Source organism: Cucumis melo, chromosome 2, assembly GCF_025177605.1.
Source record: "Cucumis melo cultivar AY chromosome 2, USDA_Cmelo_AY_1.0, whole genome shotgun sequence".
Classification (NCBI taxonomy): Eukaryota; Viridiplantae; Streptophyta; class Magnoliopsida; order Cucurbitales; family Cucurbitaceae; genus Cucumis; species Cucumis melo.
In genome coordinates, this window is record NC_066858.1 from 1993131 (window position 1) to 2013736 (window position 20606).

At 34.3% G+C, this 20606-nt stretch overlaps 2 protein-coding genes across 4 annotated transcripts in view; both read right to left on the minus strand.

Annotated features, from left to right (window-relative positions):
* LOC103492319 (protein PIR) overlaps nt 1-13958 on the minus strand; it is a 44697-nt gene extending 30739 nt beyond the window's left edge. The window contains exons 1-12 of one of the 3 annotated variants that reach the window (XM_051081336.1): nt 13678-13958; nt 13401-13473; nt 12212-12276; nt 11739-11816; nt 10563-10682; nt 10418-10488; nt 10191-10283; nt 6169-6238; nt 1593-1657; nt 1201-1396; nt 946-1102; nt 527-615 (exon numbers count right to left, since the gene is read on the minus strand). In XM_051081336.1, coding sequence (XP_050937293.1) covers nt 527-615; nt 946-1102; nt 1201-1396; nt 1593-1657; nt 6169-6238; nt 10191-10283; nt 10418-10488; nt 10563-10682; nt 11739-11816; nt 12212-12276; nt 13401-13473; nt 13678-13731 — 1131 coding nt within the window. In that variant the 5' untranslated portion in view covers nt 13732-13958. Of the gene's footprint in view, nt 1-526; nt 616-945; nt 1103-1200; nt 1397-1592; nt 1658-6168; nt 6239-10190; nt 10284-10417; nt 10505-10562; nt 10686-11738; nt 11817-11988; nt 12020-12211; nt 12277-13400; nt 13474-13677 lie in introns of those variants that run through there. The other 2 variants (XM_051081337.1, XM_051081338.1) reach the window with 2 other exon arrangements.
* Nucleotides 13959-16786: 2828 nt separating this feature from the next.
* LOC103492320 (uncharacterized) lies at nt 16787-19099 on the minus strand. The gene is made up of 2 exons (XM_008452629.3): nt 18734-19099; nt 16787-17260 (listed from the first exon to the last, which is right to left on the minus strand). The coding sequence occupies exons 1-2, from the start codon at nt 18858-18860 to the stop codon at nt 17034-17036; spliced, it is 354 nt and encodes a 117-aa protein (XP_008450851.1). The 5' UTR covers nt 18861-19099; the 3' UTR covers nt 16787-17033.
* Between the last annotated feature and the right edge of the window lie 1507 nt (nt 19100-20606).

Genomic DNA, 20606 nt, shown 5'->3' on the forward strand with positions numbered 1-20606 from the left:
AAGAACAACCATCCAAAAAAAATTAAAGCAAGCACCCTTATCGGAAAAAATTGTGCTGTTTCTTTCATTCCATGAGCACCTAAGTAAGGAGAGGGTGACAAATTTCCATAAAGTTCTGCCTCTACCACCATAGCCTTGACAATCTAAGCCTTCTATCACCGTTAGTACTTCGCTTGACAATCTAAGCCTTCTATCACCGTTAATACTTCTGCTTCTTTTTGCGTTTTGATTTCAGTGGTTCTTTTTGGTTATCTAATGCTCAGTTCGGCTTTTTCCCTTGGTAATTTTTCTGTTAGGCTGGAGCTTTTCTCAACATTCTCCCATATTGCTTCTATCCATTTCTGATTTTGGGCCTATTTTCAAAATTTTTATGTTTACCAATAGTCATCATTGGCTTCATTTTCATTTTCAAAGGGCGGGCTTTCATGCGTGTTTGATTCTTCACTGCTCATTTTGGAAGTACCTCATAAAAAGAAATAATGCATCTAGGACAGGGACTGGGCAGAAGTAATACAAAGAAAATAACCTGATTCATTGATGACGCAAACCGAATGGTGAAATCATCATGGTCTGCACGGATTGCTCCGATGTGGTTGATGATAAGGTAATGTCTCTGATATGTAAATTATTGTCAAGGCTTTTACCCAAATGTGTACTGAAATCTCAACCACATTGCTAAACCTCGAAAAGAGGGCGGGAGGGGATGAAAATAGTAACTGCTTGAGTAATGGGGATGCAAACAAAATACCAATAAGAAAACAGCACATGATGTAGTGTGATCCTAAAATGAAAGGTGCAAATTAATTTAAGCATTTTATCACATTGTAAGAAAGGAGCATGCATAAAGATCGCATTGATAAAGTTTTAATGTACTTTTCTTTAAACTAAAGCATCAGACTTTTCATGCCCAGTCGAGAGAGTAACACCAAAAGGCAAACAGAATAGGATATTCTTGTGCTTCACGAGGTGGAAGCTCATGCGGAGCTGGAAGAGTAAGAAAACGAGCTTGGGCAGAAAATTTTGGAAAGTATATTGACAACTCTTTCAAGATTGCTGCTGGAGAAAGATGAAGATCTGGAAATGCTGGAATCACGGGATCATTCTGGAAAAATATAAAAACATATGATAACCAAAATATAATTTGTCTTATAAGCAATAAGAAATCAATTATTTGATTATTCTTAATTTAGGCTGCAATACCTTAAAGATGTTAATGAGTCTGTTAATCTTCACCCTCTTATAAAGTGATTCGCTGTCCTTCTCTGACGATGTTGCTAAAACAACAAGAACAGGCAAAATACGTAAAAGCACATGCCTCTCTGGATATAGAAGTGCAAAATCCAACTCCAATGACTCCACGGCAAAGACAATGAGAATCTGAAGAATGTCTTCCACACTATTTCATGTTAAGGAAGTCTAAATATATGGAAGGGGTTTCTTCTAGGGGTGCCAATATACCTTTTGTAAAACTTCAGTACAAAGAATATACATTTTGTGCCAATATACCTCTTATTGAATTTTTTTTAGGGGTGCCAATATACCTGGACAAATTCGATCCTCTTCATTTGACAGACATCTAAGAGTGAGGATACTTATTTACACGAAACATCTCTACATGAAGATTCAATAAAATGGCCCACCGTGTGCTTAAGAAAATCTGTTGTGAAATAGATAGAAAAGAATAGAGGGAGAGAGAAAACAAAGAAAGTTAGAAGTTAAAAGGACGACTAAAATTATAGTGCCAAACTTCATAATTCATTAACCCTCCATTTGGAATCAAGAAATGAATATTGAAATCATGTGATTTAAAATCCAATAAATGGTTTGAAGTTTTTTTTTTTTTTTTTTCTGTTAAATATCACTTTCTCTCCCTAAACTTTTATAGATGTAACAATTTAGTCCCCAAGATTTGATGTTTAACAAATAGTCCTTGTATTTCCAAATTAGTAATAATTTAATCCTTGAAGCTTAATATGTAATAATATAGTCCTTGTACTTTCAACTTTGAAATAATTTGATACCTATCATGAAAAATTCATCAAACTTAGTTGTCAAATTTTGTTATGCGACTACTTTTCCTTTTATACTTTATAAACAAACTTGACCCTTACTTTAAATATTAATCTACATGCATGAGAAATTTCATTCAATCTCATTAGTACTTTTAACATTTGGAACTAAATTGTTATTATTGAAAAATAAAGACGAACAAAGATCACAAGATCTACGTGGAAACCCTAGTAAACGGAGAAAAACCATGATATATATGTTTCTTATTATTTTCTAATAATCATAAAGGTACAAAAGGGAGAAAATAGGCAACACAAGCCTAACTAAAAGAATAAAAAATTAGGGCAAAGTAAATCTTAACTACCCATGGTCTTTCATCAATAGTGCATTTAGATTACATGGTCAAGTGTTTAATTTAAAAACTATGGAAGTTACTCAAAATAATTTTTTTAAGTGTATTTTAAACCATTTTCACAAAAATGAACTTAAACAAAAATGAGTTTCTTGAAAAACATTATTTTCTTAAATCAATATAAACGTACTACAAGTCTCATTCCCACTATTTCTAACACTCCCCCTCAAGTTGGGACGTAAATGTCATAAAGTCCTTACTTGCTAACACATGAATCAAAGTTTTGTGGAGGAGCCCTTTTGTGAGTATATCAACAACTTGTTGGCTCAAGGGTATATAAGAGATACGAAGGCTACCACTGTCCGGTCTCTATTTGATAAAGTGTCTGTCAATCTCCACATGTTTGGTTCTGTCATGTTGGACCAAGATATTGGAAATGTTAATATCTGTCTTATTATCACAGAATAGTTTCATAGGCACCTCATAGTCCTGACAAAGACTAGACAATATCTTCTGGAGCCAGATTTCTTCACAGATTCCCAAACTCATAGCCCTGTATTCGACTTCAGCGCTACTTCTAGCCATAACTCCTTGCTCCTTGCTTCTCCAATTAACGAGATCTCCTTGTGGATTTTCTATCAACAATAGACCTTGCTCAATCAGAGTCTATATAGGCCTCAATGCACCTTCTGTTAGTTTTCCTGAACCTCAACCCATTACCGAATGTTGCTTTTAAATACCTTAGAAATTAGAATTATGTTAAGAGCCTCCATGTGGTCTTCATAAGGAGCCAGCATAAACTGACTAACAATACTCACAGCATAGGAGATGTCAAGCCCGGTGTGAGACAAGTAAGTCAACTTTCCCACAAGGTGCTGATAATCGACAAAAATCATGTCACCTGAATTTCCGAGTTTGGCATTGAACTCAATGGGCGTATCAACAGTACGATATCACATCATACATGTCTCTGCAAATAAATCAAGAGTGTATTTTTTATGGGCACGGAGATGCCCTCTCTAGACCTAGCAACTTCCATTCTAAGGAAATACTTCAAATTTCCCAAGTATTTAATTTTAAATTGATCCTCCAACTTCTTTTTTAGTTGGATGATTTCAACTATGTCATCCCCAGATAGCACAATGTCCTCAATATAGACAATCAATACAACAATTCTCCCAGTCGTGGAGACCTTTGTGAACAAAGTGTAATTGGAGTGTCCTTGATTGTACCCTGAGACTTGCCAAAAGTGGTGAACCTGTCAAATCAAGCTCTTGGTGACTGTTTCAACCCGTACAAAGATTTCCTAAGCTTGCAAACTTGATTATCAAACTAAGCTTCAAACCCTGGAGGAGGACTCATATACACTTCCTCTTCTAAATCTTTATTCAAAAATGCATTCTTAACATCAAGTTGATATAGGGGTCAGTCTTTATTTACAGCAACTGACAACAAAACTCTAACAGTATAAAACTTTGCAACAGGGGAAAATGTCTCAGAATACTCAACCCCATAAGTCTGAGTGAACCCTTTTGCAACTAACCTGGCCTTATATCTGTCAATGTTACCATATGCTCTATACTTGAGTGCAAATACCCATTTGCATTCCACAGTCTTGTGCCCCTTGAGGAGTGTGCAAAGATCCTAGGTCTTGTTCTTTTCTAGAGCTCTTATTTCTTCCATGACAGCAGTCTTCCACTCAAGGCACTCTAACTCGAGGTGGATATTCTTGGGTATTGTGGTAGAGTCAAGGCTAACAATGAAGGCCATGAACTGAGGTGAAAGGTTTTCATATGAAACATAATTAGAGATGGAGTGCTTAGTACAGGACCTAGGACCTTTCTTTAGTGCAATAGGGAGGTCAAGGAATGGATCATACTTACTGATGTTTCTTGGATGGTCTTGCTTAGTTTTGTTTTCAGTGAACTCTGTAATGACCTTATTTCTGTCAATCTTATCCTCTTTGTCTGTGATGATTTCATCAACACTACCCTTCTCAACCACAATTTTCAAGGACAGCTATCTCGAACCCATCATTCTCAAATCTGTCATTTTCACCCACCTTACTATCAGTATGAGAGTTAGTGGAATTCATCTCGAACCTGACATTCTCACTGATACTATGGGAATTTAGGCCAGGTAAGGTAACCACAGTAGGACAAGGAACACTCCAAAGGAACTACATAATTAGACTCTTCACTCACACTCTCCCCCTAAAGTAGGCTAACGGGAAAGAAAGGACAATCCTCAAGAAAGGTGACATCCATGGTAACAAAGTACTCACAGGAAGATGGGTGGAAACTTTTGTAGCCCCTTTGGTGCAGAGGATTCTTAACAAACACACAAGCCTATGTCCAAGGAGAGAATTTAGTTTTGTTTAGAGCCATGGCTATGAAAATAGGTTGTGCACCCGAACACCCAAAGGGAAACATCATAGATGAGATAGGTGGAGGGGTAGGACTCCTTGAGGTAGTCTAGGGGTGTCTGGAGGTGTAAACACTAAAAGGCATTCGGTCGATGAGATGAGCTGCAGTAAGAACAACATTGCCCCATAGATAGGAAGGAAGGGAACGAGCATCTTTCAATAGATGACGGTTCTTTTGCTCAGCAACCCCATTCTGTTGGGGGGTGTAAGCACAAGAACTTTTACGAACAATTCCTTTAGATGATAAAAACTCATTAAAGGTTGACTGAGACCATTATGGTTTGCAGTAAGGCCAGATGGTTGAGAGGTTCCAGCAGACTCACTCATATAAGCACGCCCTGAATTTTGTTTATCATTTAAGGACCGTTTCTTACCTCCTAGAAAACAACCTTCAAGTTTCCAACACTGATCCTTGGTGTACCACTGCTTCTTGCAATGCTCACAGATAGGGATTAATTTTTCATTGTTCATCTTATAATCATGGATAGAGATTTCAGCACTAAAGGCAGCGGAGTCAGTAGTAGAAGTAGCCAGAACACTCATGGCACTCGTATGGTATTCTTCAAGACAGACTTCGTAGCACACTTCCATTAAGAAGGAAATAGGTCTTTAGCCAAGTATACAACCACAAACAATGTCGAACTTGGGGTTGAGACCTACAAGGAAGCTAAAAATCCGATACTTCTTCAAGTCTCGCATATTGTATGCCATCATTTGGAGTATCCCATATTGTCTCCATGCACAGATCCATCTCTAGCCAAAGTGGGGAAAGTTTATTGAAATAAGAGTTTACACCTGGAGTTCCTTGCTTGCAATCATGGACTTGTTTCCTCAGAGTATACAGATGAGAGGCGTTCTGACGCTTCGAATAAAGTTTCTAAGTAGTGTCCCATAGATTCTTCGTAGTTGCTGCCTAAAATAGAGGCTTGCCAATTTGTAGCTCCATACTATTAATTAGCATAGATTGAATAAGAGAGTCCACCCCTCTCCAGAAACGTTCTTGACCATCATCGGGTTGTAATAAAAAAAGGAAAGCAAAATAGGTCAAATCTTTCTTTGGGCCAAACCCACTAATACTAACACTACTTTATTGTAAGATACAAAGCCTTCTTATATAGGAGATAGGCTTATTACATGAAAAGGGAAAAAATTATAATGAGAATAAAATAAAATAAAATTATAGACAATTTTACAACTAAATCTTATTTGCAACCAAATGTAATTTACCTCAGAAATACATATAATTTTGCAAAATATTATCATTTTGGTTTTAAAATTTCTTTACAGAAAAACATGAGAATCACTTAAAGTTCAATTCATTATAATCTATCACCTATAAGATAACAAAACAACATAACATTTTAGGGATAGCATCAAGAACCTGTAAGTCATCTAATTCTTCTCTCATCGAATCAGAGTCTTGCCACTGAATACTGACTTGTGTAAAGGTCCTGTAGAAAGAAAAGAAAATGAATAAGAAAAAATTACTTTTTATTACTAGCCAGAAACTTCTACCAAATATCGAACCATTCCCTATTATTTACATTCATGATCATAAATAGATAATAAAAATAACTCCAAGAAAAAATTAGGCAAGTTTGTAATACTAGAAAGATAACGGCCAACCTAACGCTCTGACAATTGATTGGTGTTGTAGTTGGATTAGCAAATTGGGGTAAATCCATGCAAATCTTGATGTAATCCTTAGATAATCCTTTTTAGTGTCTTTTTTTAAGATACAAACTCCACAAAGGAGTAAAAGAGAAAACATAAAAAGACAGTACATAATCATAAAGGTACAACAAAAATCTAAGAAAGATGTATTAAAGCATTCCAGTTGAGGCAGATATTCTATTGAGAATATCCCGTGAATGACCTACATAAGGAGCACTAAGAAGAAACCTATAACTGAGCTAACTCAAAAACAATCAATCCACGAAAGAGAACTGTTTTGAAAAATTCTTCAATTCCTCTCTAACCATGGTTTAGATAAAATTGCTTTCCCCGTTAATCCAGGAAAGAGACTTGTTGAGATAGATTGCTTTTTTAATGAGAAACGAGCATCATAATTTCATTGATTGCATGGAATTACAAAAGGGCAAAAGATGCCGTGTAGTCACATATTGCTATTCCAATGAATAATGCGAGATGTAAGCTCGTAATCACAAAAGAAGGGGGTGAATTTACACCAAGTTAAAGATCGTAATCACAAAAGAAGGGGGTGAATATACCCCAAGTTAAAATGTATACAAAAGGTGATCAAAGAATTGTGAGAAATCCTTCTGTCTTGTCGTCAAAAAAGATAGATTGCTTCTGAAAATAATGGAGAAGCCCCAATGTAGGTTAAACATTTCAAATAATTTTTCCCAACAGATTGAAGGCATGATGCATTTTCCAAGAATCTTCTTCTGCCAAATATCTGAAGAACAAAGGCTATCGATTAACATAGTCCATAAGAGAACATTAATTCTCTTTGGGCTTTCAGACTTTCACAGGGCAGTAAGAACCTCTTCCTCCAAGGCCAACAGCACATTCAAGACACCAGTTACAGAAAGCTTAAAACTGAGCCAAGCAAATGGTCCCCAAATCATCACTAATTTTCTTGGAGAAGAACCAATGCATTGAATTCTGTAGTAAATCGACCAAAGAGAGTTCAAGCCAACGCAAACGGTGGATGGAAAGAAGCAGCTTCTAATATCACTTGTAATCCCAACAAAAATGACATCCTTCTCGCACCAAATACAAAAATAAGAATTACAAATACAACTCGTTGATAATCTGTAGAAATTAGGGATAAAAATTGAAGCAAGGTTTCTACCTCACCAAGCTAACAATTTCTGATGAGGTAAGCACTCTCTCCTACCTCCTCTTCTTCTACGACCTCAGCTCCTATGGCTGTTCTTCCTTCTCCAATCAGGATTCTTCCTTCTCCAATCAGGAATCCTCATGGAGGTTAAGAGCTCCGGTACTTTCTTCTTTTTTATATCTGCGAGTGTCTGAGCCAACTTACGCACACCTCGACTAATCTCACAAGACAACCCACCTAACCCTACAACATTTGGGTGTTAAGGAAACTCACTCGTAAGAAATTAATTCCTAAGTAGGTGGTCATCGTGATTGAACCCTGACCTCTTAGCTAGTTATTGAGACTATGTCTCCCTTTTTACCACTAGGCCAACCCATGATAGTTATAACAGCTCCTGTATTTGTAATACCTTTTTTTTTAACGAAGACAAGCCTCTTTATTAATAATAATAAATGAGACTAATGCTCAAAGTACAAGAATATCATAGTAAGAGCAAAATAAGAAAAAGACAAAATCACCCATGACCTCTTATTCGTAATACCTATTTTTATATTTGGAAAGATAAGAATGGCTTCTTCCTGGAAGACATAACCAACAAGAAGAAACTTTCTCTTTCCCCCTTACACTGGTTTGAAGAAGGTTTGGTGGAACTTCTGCATCCTCCGATGAAATCGTTCTTTCATAAGAAAGATACAGATTATTATAGGACTGCTAGGCTATCTAAGTTTCATTAAACTCAAGGTCAGTTCATTTAATGTGCTATTTGGCCGGCCACTGGAGGAAGACAAAATCTTCATGTTTGTCTCCATTCAGAAACAAAAAAAAAAAAAAAAAAAAAAAAAAAATCTTCATGCTACTACTGCTCGTCAGAAAAAAAAATGGTCAATGGTATTTCCCTCCTTTTTTTTAATTTTCATTGAAATAATGAAGGAGTCGATGCTTAAAGTACATGAGAGGAAACATAAATAAAAGATTGCAAATATGCTTAAACCAAGGCTAGAGCCAAATTACAACAAAGAAACTAAAGCTCTCAAGAATAACTAGAAACATGTCAATTTGAACAAATATTTCAAGATGATTAATCAACAAAGGATTTATCAAGAACAACGAGATAGAACTTTAACTTGAGCAAACCTAAACGATGAGAAAAGAAGCTACCACAGCAACAACCTACAAAGGTTGATCCTAAAAGATTCACCGATGAGCATGGGCCACTAAAAAATGCTTCCCTCAGTGAGGGAGCATTTGGTTAGCGATAAAAACAAAAAGTTGGATTGAGTTGACTTAGTAATAATTATAGGGAAGTTATGGGGGGAGTTGACACGAATAACGAAGTAAGAAATGTGAGTGTTTTAGTGAGAAATGTGAGTTGATGCGAATAAAGAGGTAATAAACCTTTTTAATTATTGGTGAACCAAACTGTGGTTGGTTTTTTTACCCACCCAACCCAACTCTCCCAAATTACCCAAGTTGCCCCTGATAGTTTTCCAGGCTATTTGCTATTTCTTTTTCTAAGTGAATAAATGAAATAAGGAGAGATCTCCAGCACCTATAGGTGCTTACCAAAGAGATTCCTGATTCGAAACTAATAGGAAAAAGTAATAAGCTTAAAGAGTGCCTTGTTTTGCACCAATTTAACCCAGTAGACAGAACTGAATCCATGAAACTATCTAAACATGAAAAAGAATATCGGAAGAGAAGTTTATTGAAATAGCCCCATAAAATACAGAGAAAGGCATGAATAACGGTCAACCAAACAATCTTCTTTGTACCAAGAAAAGGATGAACCGCCAAAAAATTTGTCTATACAGGCTTTTTGCTATTTCTAATTACTCAAATGGTTCTGTTTGTTCCTATTGAGATGTTTCAACTTTCACGGAATATTATATTTAGACGAGCTTTGAGGATGAAGAGATGGTTGGTTTCCATAATCTTTTATTCTGATTTACTTATCCACTAGTAGGGATGCTTGAATTGATTGCTTGAATCTGATGGAAGTCTCAATTCGGCTGAAATCTTACAAAGGAAGAATCCTTCATATTGTATTCTACCATGAGTTCGCTTTCAATGTTCTGAAACAAGGGAATCTCTTAACCACATCTTCTTTGACTACTTGTAATCTGAAAAATGCTGTTTTTATTATTTGACTTCTTAACCTCCACCTCTCCCTACATGACAAATGAAGAAGGAACACATCGATCATCTCCCTATAATCTATGCATAGCTAATTGAACCCAAACACATTAAAAAAAATAACTCCAATCAAATTAGGAAAAAGGACAACAACCCTAATGCTTCAGATAGAAACCAATTCAAGTTCTCCCTTTTCAAATGCCTTAATTTTCTACATGCCAAACGAGCCTTAAATATGTTATCCCACAGTAGGGAGGTCTCATTTTTCTCTATTTTGTTGATCGTTGACTATGTGTAACTTTTCTAACTTAAAGATATAGGCCTACAGCTTGCAAAAAGGAGACCAAGTTGTCGATGAACTCAACCACAATCAAATTTTCCCTTTTATATCCCGATGGCCTATTTAGGAGAAAAGAAAAATCGCATTCACAAAATCATAAAGACAAAAGAAAATGTTCTCCTACCTTTTATACCAAGAGAAATCGTTGGGTATGCTTGCCTTGGCATTTTTAAGATGATCAAGTTGAACTAAGACATCAAGCAATTTCAGCATTGACCTAAGGTCGAAAAGTTTTATTAGAATTTAGAAATGTTGAAATCAATATAAAATTAAAATTTCCCAACATTAGGGGATAAGCGATAGTGTAATTATAAGTTAGAGGAGCTTGAGTTCAAATTTATCATAACAGACCAGAGATGAGTAACTGTTGGGCCATTAATGCGCCTCTCAGGCCTCGAGAAACGTTGCATATCAGCAGCAAGCTGCATAAAAGACAGCCTACATAAATTGGGTAATTTCAATTACCAATAATGGAACAGTTCACTAAAAGCAATACCTTCGATGCAGCTGACGCTTGCCATCTCTGAATCTCCCGTAGACGACTCATTTCCAAATCCAAAACTTGATACGTTTCCAAATATAGGTCAGCTTGACTTTGCTTCATAGATTCAGGTAGCTGCCAAAATTTTATAAATCGATAAGCACACTTTTGGGAGAAATATTTTCTTATTCAGCATAGGAAACAATTACGAGAATTTAATATAATAAGAATTCGAGAAAACAAAGAAATAGTAGAAAGTTTCCCACATTAGTTGGCCCATTCTGGTGCATTAGTTATCGAAAGGCTGAAGAACCCAAGATCATATTCTTTTGAGATGTGAGCTCGCAAAATATGTTTTGAGTTTTTTTTTTTTTTTTCAAATGATTGGTCTTTTATGAAAATGAAAAGTTTTTATGGTTTGCCGAGGTGTGGACTATATAATGGAATCTTTGGGGAGAGAAATAATAGTGTTTAGAGGTTTGGAAGGGAAACCTTCGGATGTTTTTCCCCCGTTAGATTTCATGTTTCTCTTTGAGCTTCGGTTTCGAAGAGCTTTTGTAATTATTCAATAACTTCTATTTTGAACAATTGGAACCTTTTCCTTTAAAGGTCTTCCTTTTAGGGGGCTTGTCTTTCTTTTAGGTCCTTGTGTGTGTGTTTGTTCTTTGAAACCAAAACAAGATTCCATTGAACTGATGACAGGAGATTAATGCTTGAAGTACAAAAGGGGAAACAAAAATTAAAACTCAAACTTGCCAACAAAAAACAAGAAATATAAGACAAAACCCACTAAAATCTGGACAACATTGGAGTTGAAGACAACACTTAATGCCCAAAGAAAAAACAATGAAAGTTATTGTCTCATCCAAAAACAATAGCAATACAAGTATGAATGACATAGAAAGCTGTTGCACCTTGTTGAAAGAAAGAAAAAAAAAACTGTCACCTTGACTAAAGTTTTCTGCATTAACAAATTACCAGTGCCATACAAAAAAACTGTCACCTTGACTAAAGTTATTCAGATCTTAACTTATCACATACATATGGACCTGTGAACTCTAAACATCTTCACATAATATGGTCAATTTTTTGTTTCATGATGCTTAAAAACCAAGATGCAGCCTATCAAGAAAATCACATTCATAAACTGTAGTAATAATATTACATGTGCAATAGTCAAAGCATTTTAACCTGTGGGAGTGCTTTAACACAACTTCGATAAGTATAAAGCACAGACGCCATCTCTTTACCCTCATGAATAAGAGCATTCTGCAATGAGTAATGTCAGCAAACAGCTTGAACAGAAACATCTTAAACAAACAATCGCTGAGAAAGGTTTTATTTAAAACTTCATCTCCATCCTCCACTGAAGCTTGAATTAAATTTGCATGTGAATGATCACATAGCAACGAATGAGACTTCTTAAACACTTGAGACTCACTTAAAATGTTCTAGGCCATCCTTCACATGCACTGGAGTAAGAAAATCAAAATAAAGGCCTCTCAGAAAGACCATCCATAGGGGACCATAGAATCTGAATAACTCTCCTCAATAAATGAAGAGCTCCACATAAAAGTGATTGTTCATCGATAAAAGAAAGTAATTTTTGTTCCTAGATAAAAGAATGAACTTAAATACTTGGCAAGGAAAGTAAAACAACATACCAACTGATTGAGAGCTTTGGTGTCTTCTGCTAGGGATAGACGATACGCAGAAACATCGCTATACTCTACAAAAGTTATTCAAATGTCAATTGTGCAAATAATGAATCATCATATATTCAGGGATGCCCTTACAGAGAGAAAAATATACATATAAAAAAATGAATATTTAGAACAGAAGGAGAATGAATGATCTTCTAACTATAAACTCAAATAAACAAATTACAAAAAATTAACTAAGAGTGTGAGATTCATGGATCATTACAAGTGGCAATAATATCTAATGTGGCCCAATCCAGAATTTTATCCATCCATGATTCGTCTAAGAAGCCATTTCTTAATTTCAACAATACTAAAATCATCAAGAGCATCTTCATCATCATCTTTGCACTCCTATTACAATGATTGTCGATTCAAGTAATATGAACTATTGTCTTTTTTCCTCATCTACCTTATGGTTCCTAGACTCTACTGCTACTTATTATATGATATGTAATCCCAATTTATCTTCCACCCTTTTATCATTTATCCCTAGCATAAATGTTACTTCAGCACTGTAAACCTCACCCCATCTCTTTCTATTTCATTTGTTGTACATTTATTTCAGTTCTCTTTTAACTTGATATTAGTTAGTAAACTCATTCAAGACCTTAATTTTTATGTCTCAATCTATCCTGACTATTGCTTGTTTCCAGAACTTGAGATGAAAAAGAATATTGGGAGAGGAAATAAATCTAGAGGACTTGTACTTTTGATCATCGAGTACAAAAAGTTACTATGTTCAGTGGTTGTTTCTAGTTTTTATGTCCATTGTTGTCTAGGTCATCCATCTCTCACAATATTAAGAATGCCCTTTCCCAGACCCAGTTTCATGATTTGTCTTCAGTAAATTATTCCTCGGGTCAGTTTTTCAAATTTCATTGTCTTAGTTCTAAATGGAATCAATAAACGAGCAATTTCTCCATTTGAGTTTCATTGATTCTGATATTCCGTTGATTCCAGCTCTACTCTCAACCATCCTTAGTAATTGTCGTTGAAAATACCATCGACATAAATCCTCTGTTCTGTTCCAGTAAAAAGTTTCTAAAAGAATTGTCCGCATTTGAAGAATAGAAAAAGTTTCGAAGACAAAATCATAGCCGTACTAAATCTAGATGCTCAATGTCCATACAAAACTCTAGAAAATGCATACCTATTGGACTCTCAGTTGCGCCTCTCTCAGTTGACACCCAAACGCCGGGTCCTTGCAGCTCTGGCTGATCATCCTACATCAATTAAAGTCGGAATCTAAGAAATGCAAGCATTCAAAATTCAAAAGTAAAACCCATAACAGAATTCTCGTATCTGACCAAATAAAACATAATTCGAAGCTAAACGAGTCTGACGAAACTGATTAGTAGAACATCGAAAGTAAAATGACCGCCAAAAATAAAGAAATGGGTAGTTTTCTGAAAGTAGTGAAGCATTACCTCAAGGGAGAATGTGGACAACGCAGCAATGGCTTCTTCGACGGGAACAGCCATTGAGGAGTAAAACAAAGAGAAGATCTAGAAATCTGTCGACTTTAAGATCATATGTATAGCGTAGAATCTGGGTTGAAATCGTTCTGATTCGGTAAACTCAGTTTCTTCTACGTTCGTTTCGTTCGGCTGTTTGATTTCTTTGTTTTTACTCCAAAATTTCGGTTGAAAGAGTAGGAAGAAATGGAAATTGTGCTTTAGATGTCTACCAACCGCACATTACGACTCAAAAGTGTCACCAATAGTTTTTTATGTCACTTATAGCTAACATAGGCGATAGCAATGTGTTTTTCTGCCCAAAAAAACTCATTAATCGAGAGCAAATGAAAAGTGGTCTTCTATTTGAATCAAAGTTACTTTGTTATCTCTAAAACTCCTCTTGTAATGTACCAATTGACTATTGAATAGTACTTCCATATCAATAAAAGTGTCCAAATACTCTCTTCTAGAAGAGAGCAAGTCGAGTGGGGTAAGCTTCTACTTGGCTACCTAAATAAGTTGTTGTGACATGGGAAGACAGGCTAGTGGCTTGAAAACCGATATTCACTAGAATTTTAAATTGCTTTGTCATGCTGCATAGAGGAATAGGAAAAAAAAAATCATGATTAGCGCAATGTTAAATCATCGATACCGGATGCACAATCCTCTGTTTTAGATGACCTATTACTCGTCACACGATAAACTCTGCTTGATGCCAATATATTGGTCGACAATAACCACATTATATGAGACTCAATGTTCAATGATCGATACTCAGTATGAATGGTTATGCTTGACATTGTTGAAATTGCTATCATAAACCCTGAGCCCTAGTTTTTGCGTCGAAATTGAAAGGAAAATCAAATTTGAAATTAATGGTTCATACTAGACAATAGGAAAAAAACACACAAACAAAATGTATATGTTTCAAATAAGAACAAGAATCGAGACACTTGTTACATGCAGATGACACTATATTTTGGAATGGACCTGAAAATGAGGGTGTGTTACATTTTGTAGATATAATCCAAAAGATAACGAAATCATATGATGAACGTGTGAAGATGAGCGAGAAACTGGCGAAAAATCTTTGAGAGTGAGTGAGAGGAAAAGTTGTGAAGTTAAAAAAGAAATTGAACATTTTATTGAAGTATACAAATATTAAAACAATATAACTATTAAGAATCGAGTATCGTTCACCCAAACATTATCGAGTTTGCTTGTCATGCACCGAGTAAGCAAAATAAAATAGTATTAATTGTTTATTGTGAAACATGTAATAGAGAATCATGTGTCGAGTAGCCTTTGCAAAATGTAGGCACACAAACGGGATTCAAGGGCAATACCATAACTTTGCATGATGTTGAAGCAAGCAGAAGGCCAGTTTTCATTCACTTTTAAGAAATAAACGTACATAGGTGCTGCCCTTACACCCTGACATCATCTATTTTCATGCATCCCACTAAATCGTTTAATCAAATTTTGTCATGTGGCAAATCCTTCATATTGTTGTCACGAAATATTTTAATAATTTGTTGGATAAATCCTTCATATTGCTGTCATGAAATATTTTAATAATTTGTTGGATGCTAGTGAGAATAAGGGGATGTACATAAGTATTATCCTTTAAGAAACAACCCATTTTCCATTTAGCCCATGAAAGGGAGCTATTAGAAGAAGAAAAAAAATTAACTTACAAAGTCATAATATAAGAGTTCAACACAAGAGTATCTCAATTGACATAGTAGTTATATTATCAATCAAGTTAGAGGTTCAATTTCTCCGCTCTACACTTTAATTACATTACCTTTGTAAAAAAACATAAATTAAAACACAAAACATCTCAACTCTCAATTTGGTTTACCTTATCAAGGAACAAAAATTTAAAGGGTATACTTTTGAAATTAAATAGTGTCATCATTATTCTTATAATTATTTTTGGGAAAAAACTAACCAGTATTATTATTGGTTAATTTTCATAAATATAACAAAACACAACAATATTTATGAATTGTGTAACAAAATAAAAAGGCCATGAAGTAAATTTCTAAATTTGCACTTGTCAATTCTCTTTCTAGGTTTGCCCTTAATATCGCAGATCATTTGTCACTTCTCTTTTTTCTTCTCCAAACGATTTGTCACTTCTCTTCCTTGCAATTTATTTTCGAGATTTCTTCAACTCTTTCTTCTTCTGTTTTTATTTTTATTCCGAGATTTCTTCAACTCTTTCTTCTTCTGTTTTTATTTTTATTCCAGATTTCTCAGCTTCTCCGTTCATCTTTTCTTGAGTAAATAAAATATAGATTTATTTCAAGATTTTATTTATTCTATTTTTGTTCATCTTCTTTTTCTTTCCTTCTATCTCTTCTTTCTTACCACTTTGATATGACCTAGATGATCGTGTATCGTTTCTTATACTTAGAAGAAGAACAAACACGCACGTGTGGCCGATTAATTACATGTTGATTGAGACATTCTTTGTATTTATCATCATAGGCCTATGTATTTTTACCATATACAATGTAAACATTTCATCGGTTTGTTATATTTTTTTAAAATCCATGTTATTACTTATTATAATGATCATGGGATGATTTAGTACTGATTGCGATGAGAATTTATCCGAACGATGGAAACATTTTTCAAAATTGATAATTGAATGTAATTTTTTGGGTTTTGGGGGATTCTTTTGGATGATCGGTATAGTTTAACATTAGTGAAAATCATAATTGAAAAAAAAAGGAAACAAAAATAAATTTTAAAAACAAAATACAAAATACAAAACTGTTATCAAATGAATTATTTAAAAAATCCTTCAAACACTACTTTGATAATCATTTAGTTTTAATTTTTATTTTTATTTAAGTTGAACCTATAAGTGATTCACTTTCCACCTATGAATAAAAAATCAAATTAAAATTTGAAAAGTAAGCAAAATAAGTTTTAAGCATTTCGTCTTCTTTTCCTGAAAATTTGACTGAAAATTTGAATATTTTTTTTTTCAAAAATATGAAAACCATGCTCAGAAAATTGGAAGAAAATGAAAATAAATTCAAAAGACGAAAAGCTAAAAACAAAATCATTATCAACGGCCTCAGAAGTTCGACTTCTTAAATAATAATAATAAAACTTACCAACAAAAAAAATGAACATTATATGAGCTAACATTCTTAGAATTATATTACAAGCAAACAAATCTACCGCAATAAATCATTTACCTACAAAATAGTCTTAAAGAAAATTCTGCAGCAACCAACCATATTTACCTGAATGAGCTTTAACCGGTTATGAGAGAATGAACTGTTTAAAGAATCAACATCTCACTATCAATTCATTTTTCTACTAAAACCTAACTTTTCTCTCCAACCACTAACCACCCCTTGGTTTGGTTCTTGCTGCTGATCTTCCAACACGTTCTCAGTAACTATGCCAGTCGTATCCACCATAATTGTTGAAGGGATTTCTGTAATAATTTCACTATCACTTTGTTTTTCTACCTGGTCATTCTCCAGCTCATTAAAATGTCTCTTCCTTGCACTTGCAAACATGTAGGCTGCAATGCATGGAATAATACACATCAATTGCAAACTGATGTTTAATGTTTTCTTTTCAGTATAAAAACTTTGGGTGAAAAGAAGGGGTTCAAAGGTCTTGTAGGAAGGAGTAGATGTCTTAATTGCATAACAAAAATTGGGGTGGTAAATCAAACAACCGCCCTCCTCAAAGGAGAAAGTTCATGCTAGTTTTGTCGAGCTAAGCTCACTCTGACAACTAATGTTTGACACCAATAAAGTAAATTCAACTGCATGGCATGTGGCTGAAGTAAATGTCACCCATACTGGTATTCTAGTTTCGAGCACAATGTAATGAAGAAAAAAAGAGAACTATGATCAATTCAGAGAGAAGCGCAAGAAAGTATATAGCCAGACTTCAGATTAAGACTAGTAAGCTCACTTGGAAAGGAAATTGAATAGGTGATCTTGGTTATTACCTCATCATCAATGAACCAATTATCAACTAATCCAAACCATTCGAGAAAATAAGGAAGGAATCATCTAAAGTTTAACCTTACTTAGATGAGAAATTGAAGAGATTACACCTTCCTCTTTCTCCTGCTTAAAGTTAATGTCAACCCACCATTTATTTGAAATTTAAAGAGATCTTGCATAATATGTAAGAATTGGGCAGATCTAATAAAAAGGAAATATTGTGTCTTCCCCGACTCTCAGATTGGTTATGAATCTGACTTGAGATGGTCTAAGAGAGATAAGAATCTTTTCGTTTCTTTTCTGCTGGTTTACATAGCAACTACGTTCCCAAACTGATAGTTTCCAATTCATAGACTAACCAGATCGCGTGACTTCAAGAGAGAATAGGCACTCTTTCTCTCTTTGATTCGGGTTTTTTAGTTAGAAAACCACAAGTTTAAGCCTACTATTTCGTTTAAGCCAACTTTTATGCATATGCAACAATATTGTAGTAGCCATAGCATATCACATCATGAGAGTCCTCCATTCAACGAAAATTGACACATTTTCTCAGCAATCTCATCTTTTGAATTCAAACACAAAGATCAGCACATATCGAATTCAATAGTCCTGCGTGTGCTCGTACATTTCTCTCTATTAATATCAACTTTTGCATGTTACTAATCCTCTATCTCTCAGGTTATAAATCCCATACATTGGAAGTATAGTGAAATTAACAACTTTCTTCCAAGCAAGAATCATCCAGACAACAAAAACAAAGAGATGCCACAAACTAATCATAGCAGTAGCAGCAACTAGCAACATATTTTACAACTAAGCAAAGAAATCCATCACAGTCATTACATCAAACACCTGGCGTGCAAAAACAAAAACATTCAACATACAGATTCTTTTCATTACAAACTCCATTTTTTCACTTCCAAGAGTCGTTTCAGGATCTGGGAAGTTCAAGATCGAGATTCGGATTAAAGAAAAATACCCCATCACAGAATGCGAGGAAAAAGGAAAACGTACAAGGAGGAGATAGTAGGGTGAACCTGAAAGCGCGAAATTGGAAATCAATAGAATCCGCCACAAGACCTTGAAGCGTTTAGGTAGTGAATCATTTGGAGGTAAGTAAGTTGATGAAGATGAAGATGGGAGTGGCTCTCGTGAGGCCGTCATTGAAAGTAGTTGAAGTTTGAATTCGTGGCAATGGGCAATGGGTTGCCCGCCGCTGACTCGGTATTTTGTGTTTTCTTGTGTGCGCGTCAAGCAAGCAATGTTCCTTTGGTCCCTTCCTTCTCTATCTCATTTTTCTTTAACTTTAGTTTGGATAAGTGATTGGAGTTGGAGGTAGGGTACTCGATGCCCGATTAGTAACGTTCTCGTTTAGTATTTTATGTTTTTTTTCTTGACTATGTTTTATAACTATTCACGTTTTTTGTATTTTGAAATATTAAAACAGAAATATAAATTTGTTTAATAACCATTTCTAATGTTATTTTTCATAATATTTTTACTTATTATTAGCTTAAAAATAATTTAATTATGTAAAAAATTATTATCATATATACATGAATTCCGTTGTAGAATTAGTAACAAAGTACAATAGAGTTTATAAATCATATGTTGTTAAATTTTGATTTCAAATATTATTTCTCAGTCAATTCATTTGTCTTGAATGATGTTGATTGTAATTCACATTTATGGTTGTAAAATATTAAAGATAACAAAAATAAATATTTTCGTAAAAAAATTATATAAGGTAAAACTCTAACAAATTTATAAGGAACTAAAGATAATAAATTTAAAATTAAAACAACGTAAACATATTTATTTCAAAATTTAAAATTTAAAATTTAGGAAATATTCAAATAACCATATTAAATATTTAAATTTGGAAGAGTAAAATAATATATAAATACAAAATCATGTTGAGATTTAAACCCAATACTCGAGGACAAAAATGGTTTTAAACATGTATTCCTACCAATGAGTTAACTAAAAATTATAAGAAAAATAAAAGCTGGAATCAAATAAAATGGAAACAGAACTAGGAAAAACCACTTTCCATACTTTCTCTATTTTTTGTCCAATTTTGGGAAACGTTCTTTAAAATTTGGGAACAAAAAACGAGAATGGTTATCAAACACTTTTGTTTCTTAAAAAACCAGAAATAGAAACAAGAAATAAAAACGTTATCAAGCCCTAAGTCAGTGCAACAAGTCTAGTTAATTAACTCAGTTAAACTCATAAAGGATTTACTAGGTTGCCAATGTGAAGTTATTTTATAAAGGTTTGTTCTTTGACTTTTGCTTGGGAATGTGCAATGTCTTCACTGTCAAAGTGGCTGCAATAAGGTTGTGGCGAGCTCGACTCGACATTTATGCTTTCATGAAACACTCAACGAACTCGACTAGTCTACCTAAAAATTGAGAGTTGACTTTCTCTTTGACCTTTATACAAACTTCAATACTGTTTTAGACCTTGATCTTTTCGTTGCACAACTCTTGACAAATATTATTACTATTATAATTTTTGGAAGACACACAAAAACAAACACAATGGTCCTTTTGTTTGTGTTCATAATTCAAGTTTTCACATAGTTCTAAAAAGGTCATCTCTCTCCCCTTTGCATAGATAAATTAACCAACAAACATATGATATGAGATACCATATATTATTTTCCTTTTATGTTGTCCCATCTTTTTGTCTTCCACAAAGGGACCACTCACAATTATTTTTAAATTTTCAAAGACTTTACTCTATTTGATGAGACCAAGTGAATCATTTTTCAAAATACATGAAGTACAAAAATACCTCTTTCCAACATTTAAATAAGTTACCTTTTCTTTTACCCCTAGGTTAAAATTTATATATATGTTGCTTCCATTCATATTGATATTTGATGTGGAAATTAGGGACGAA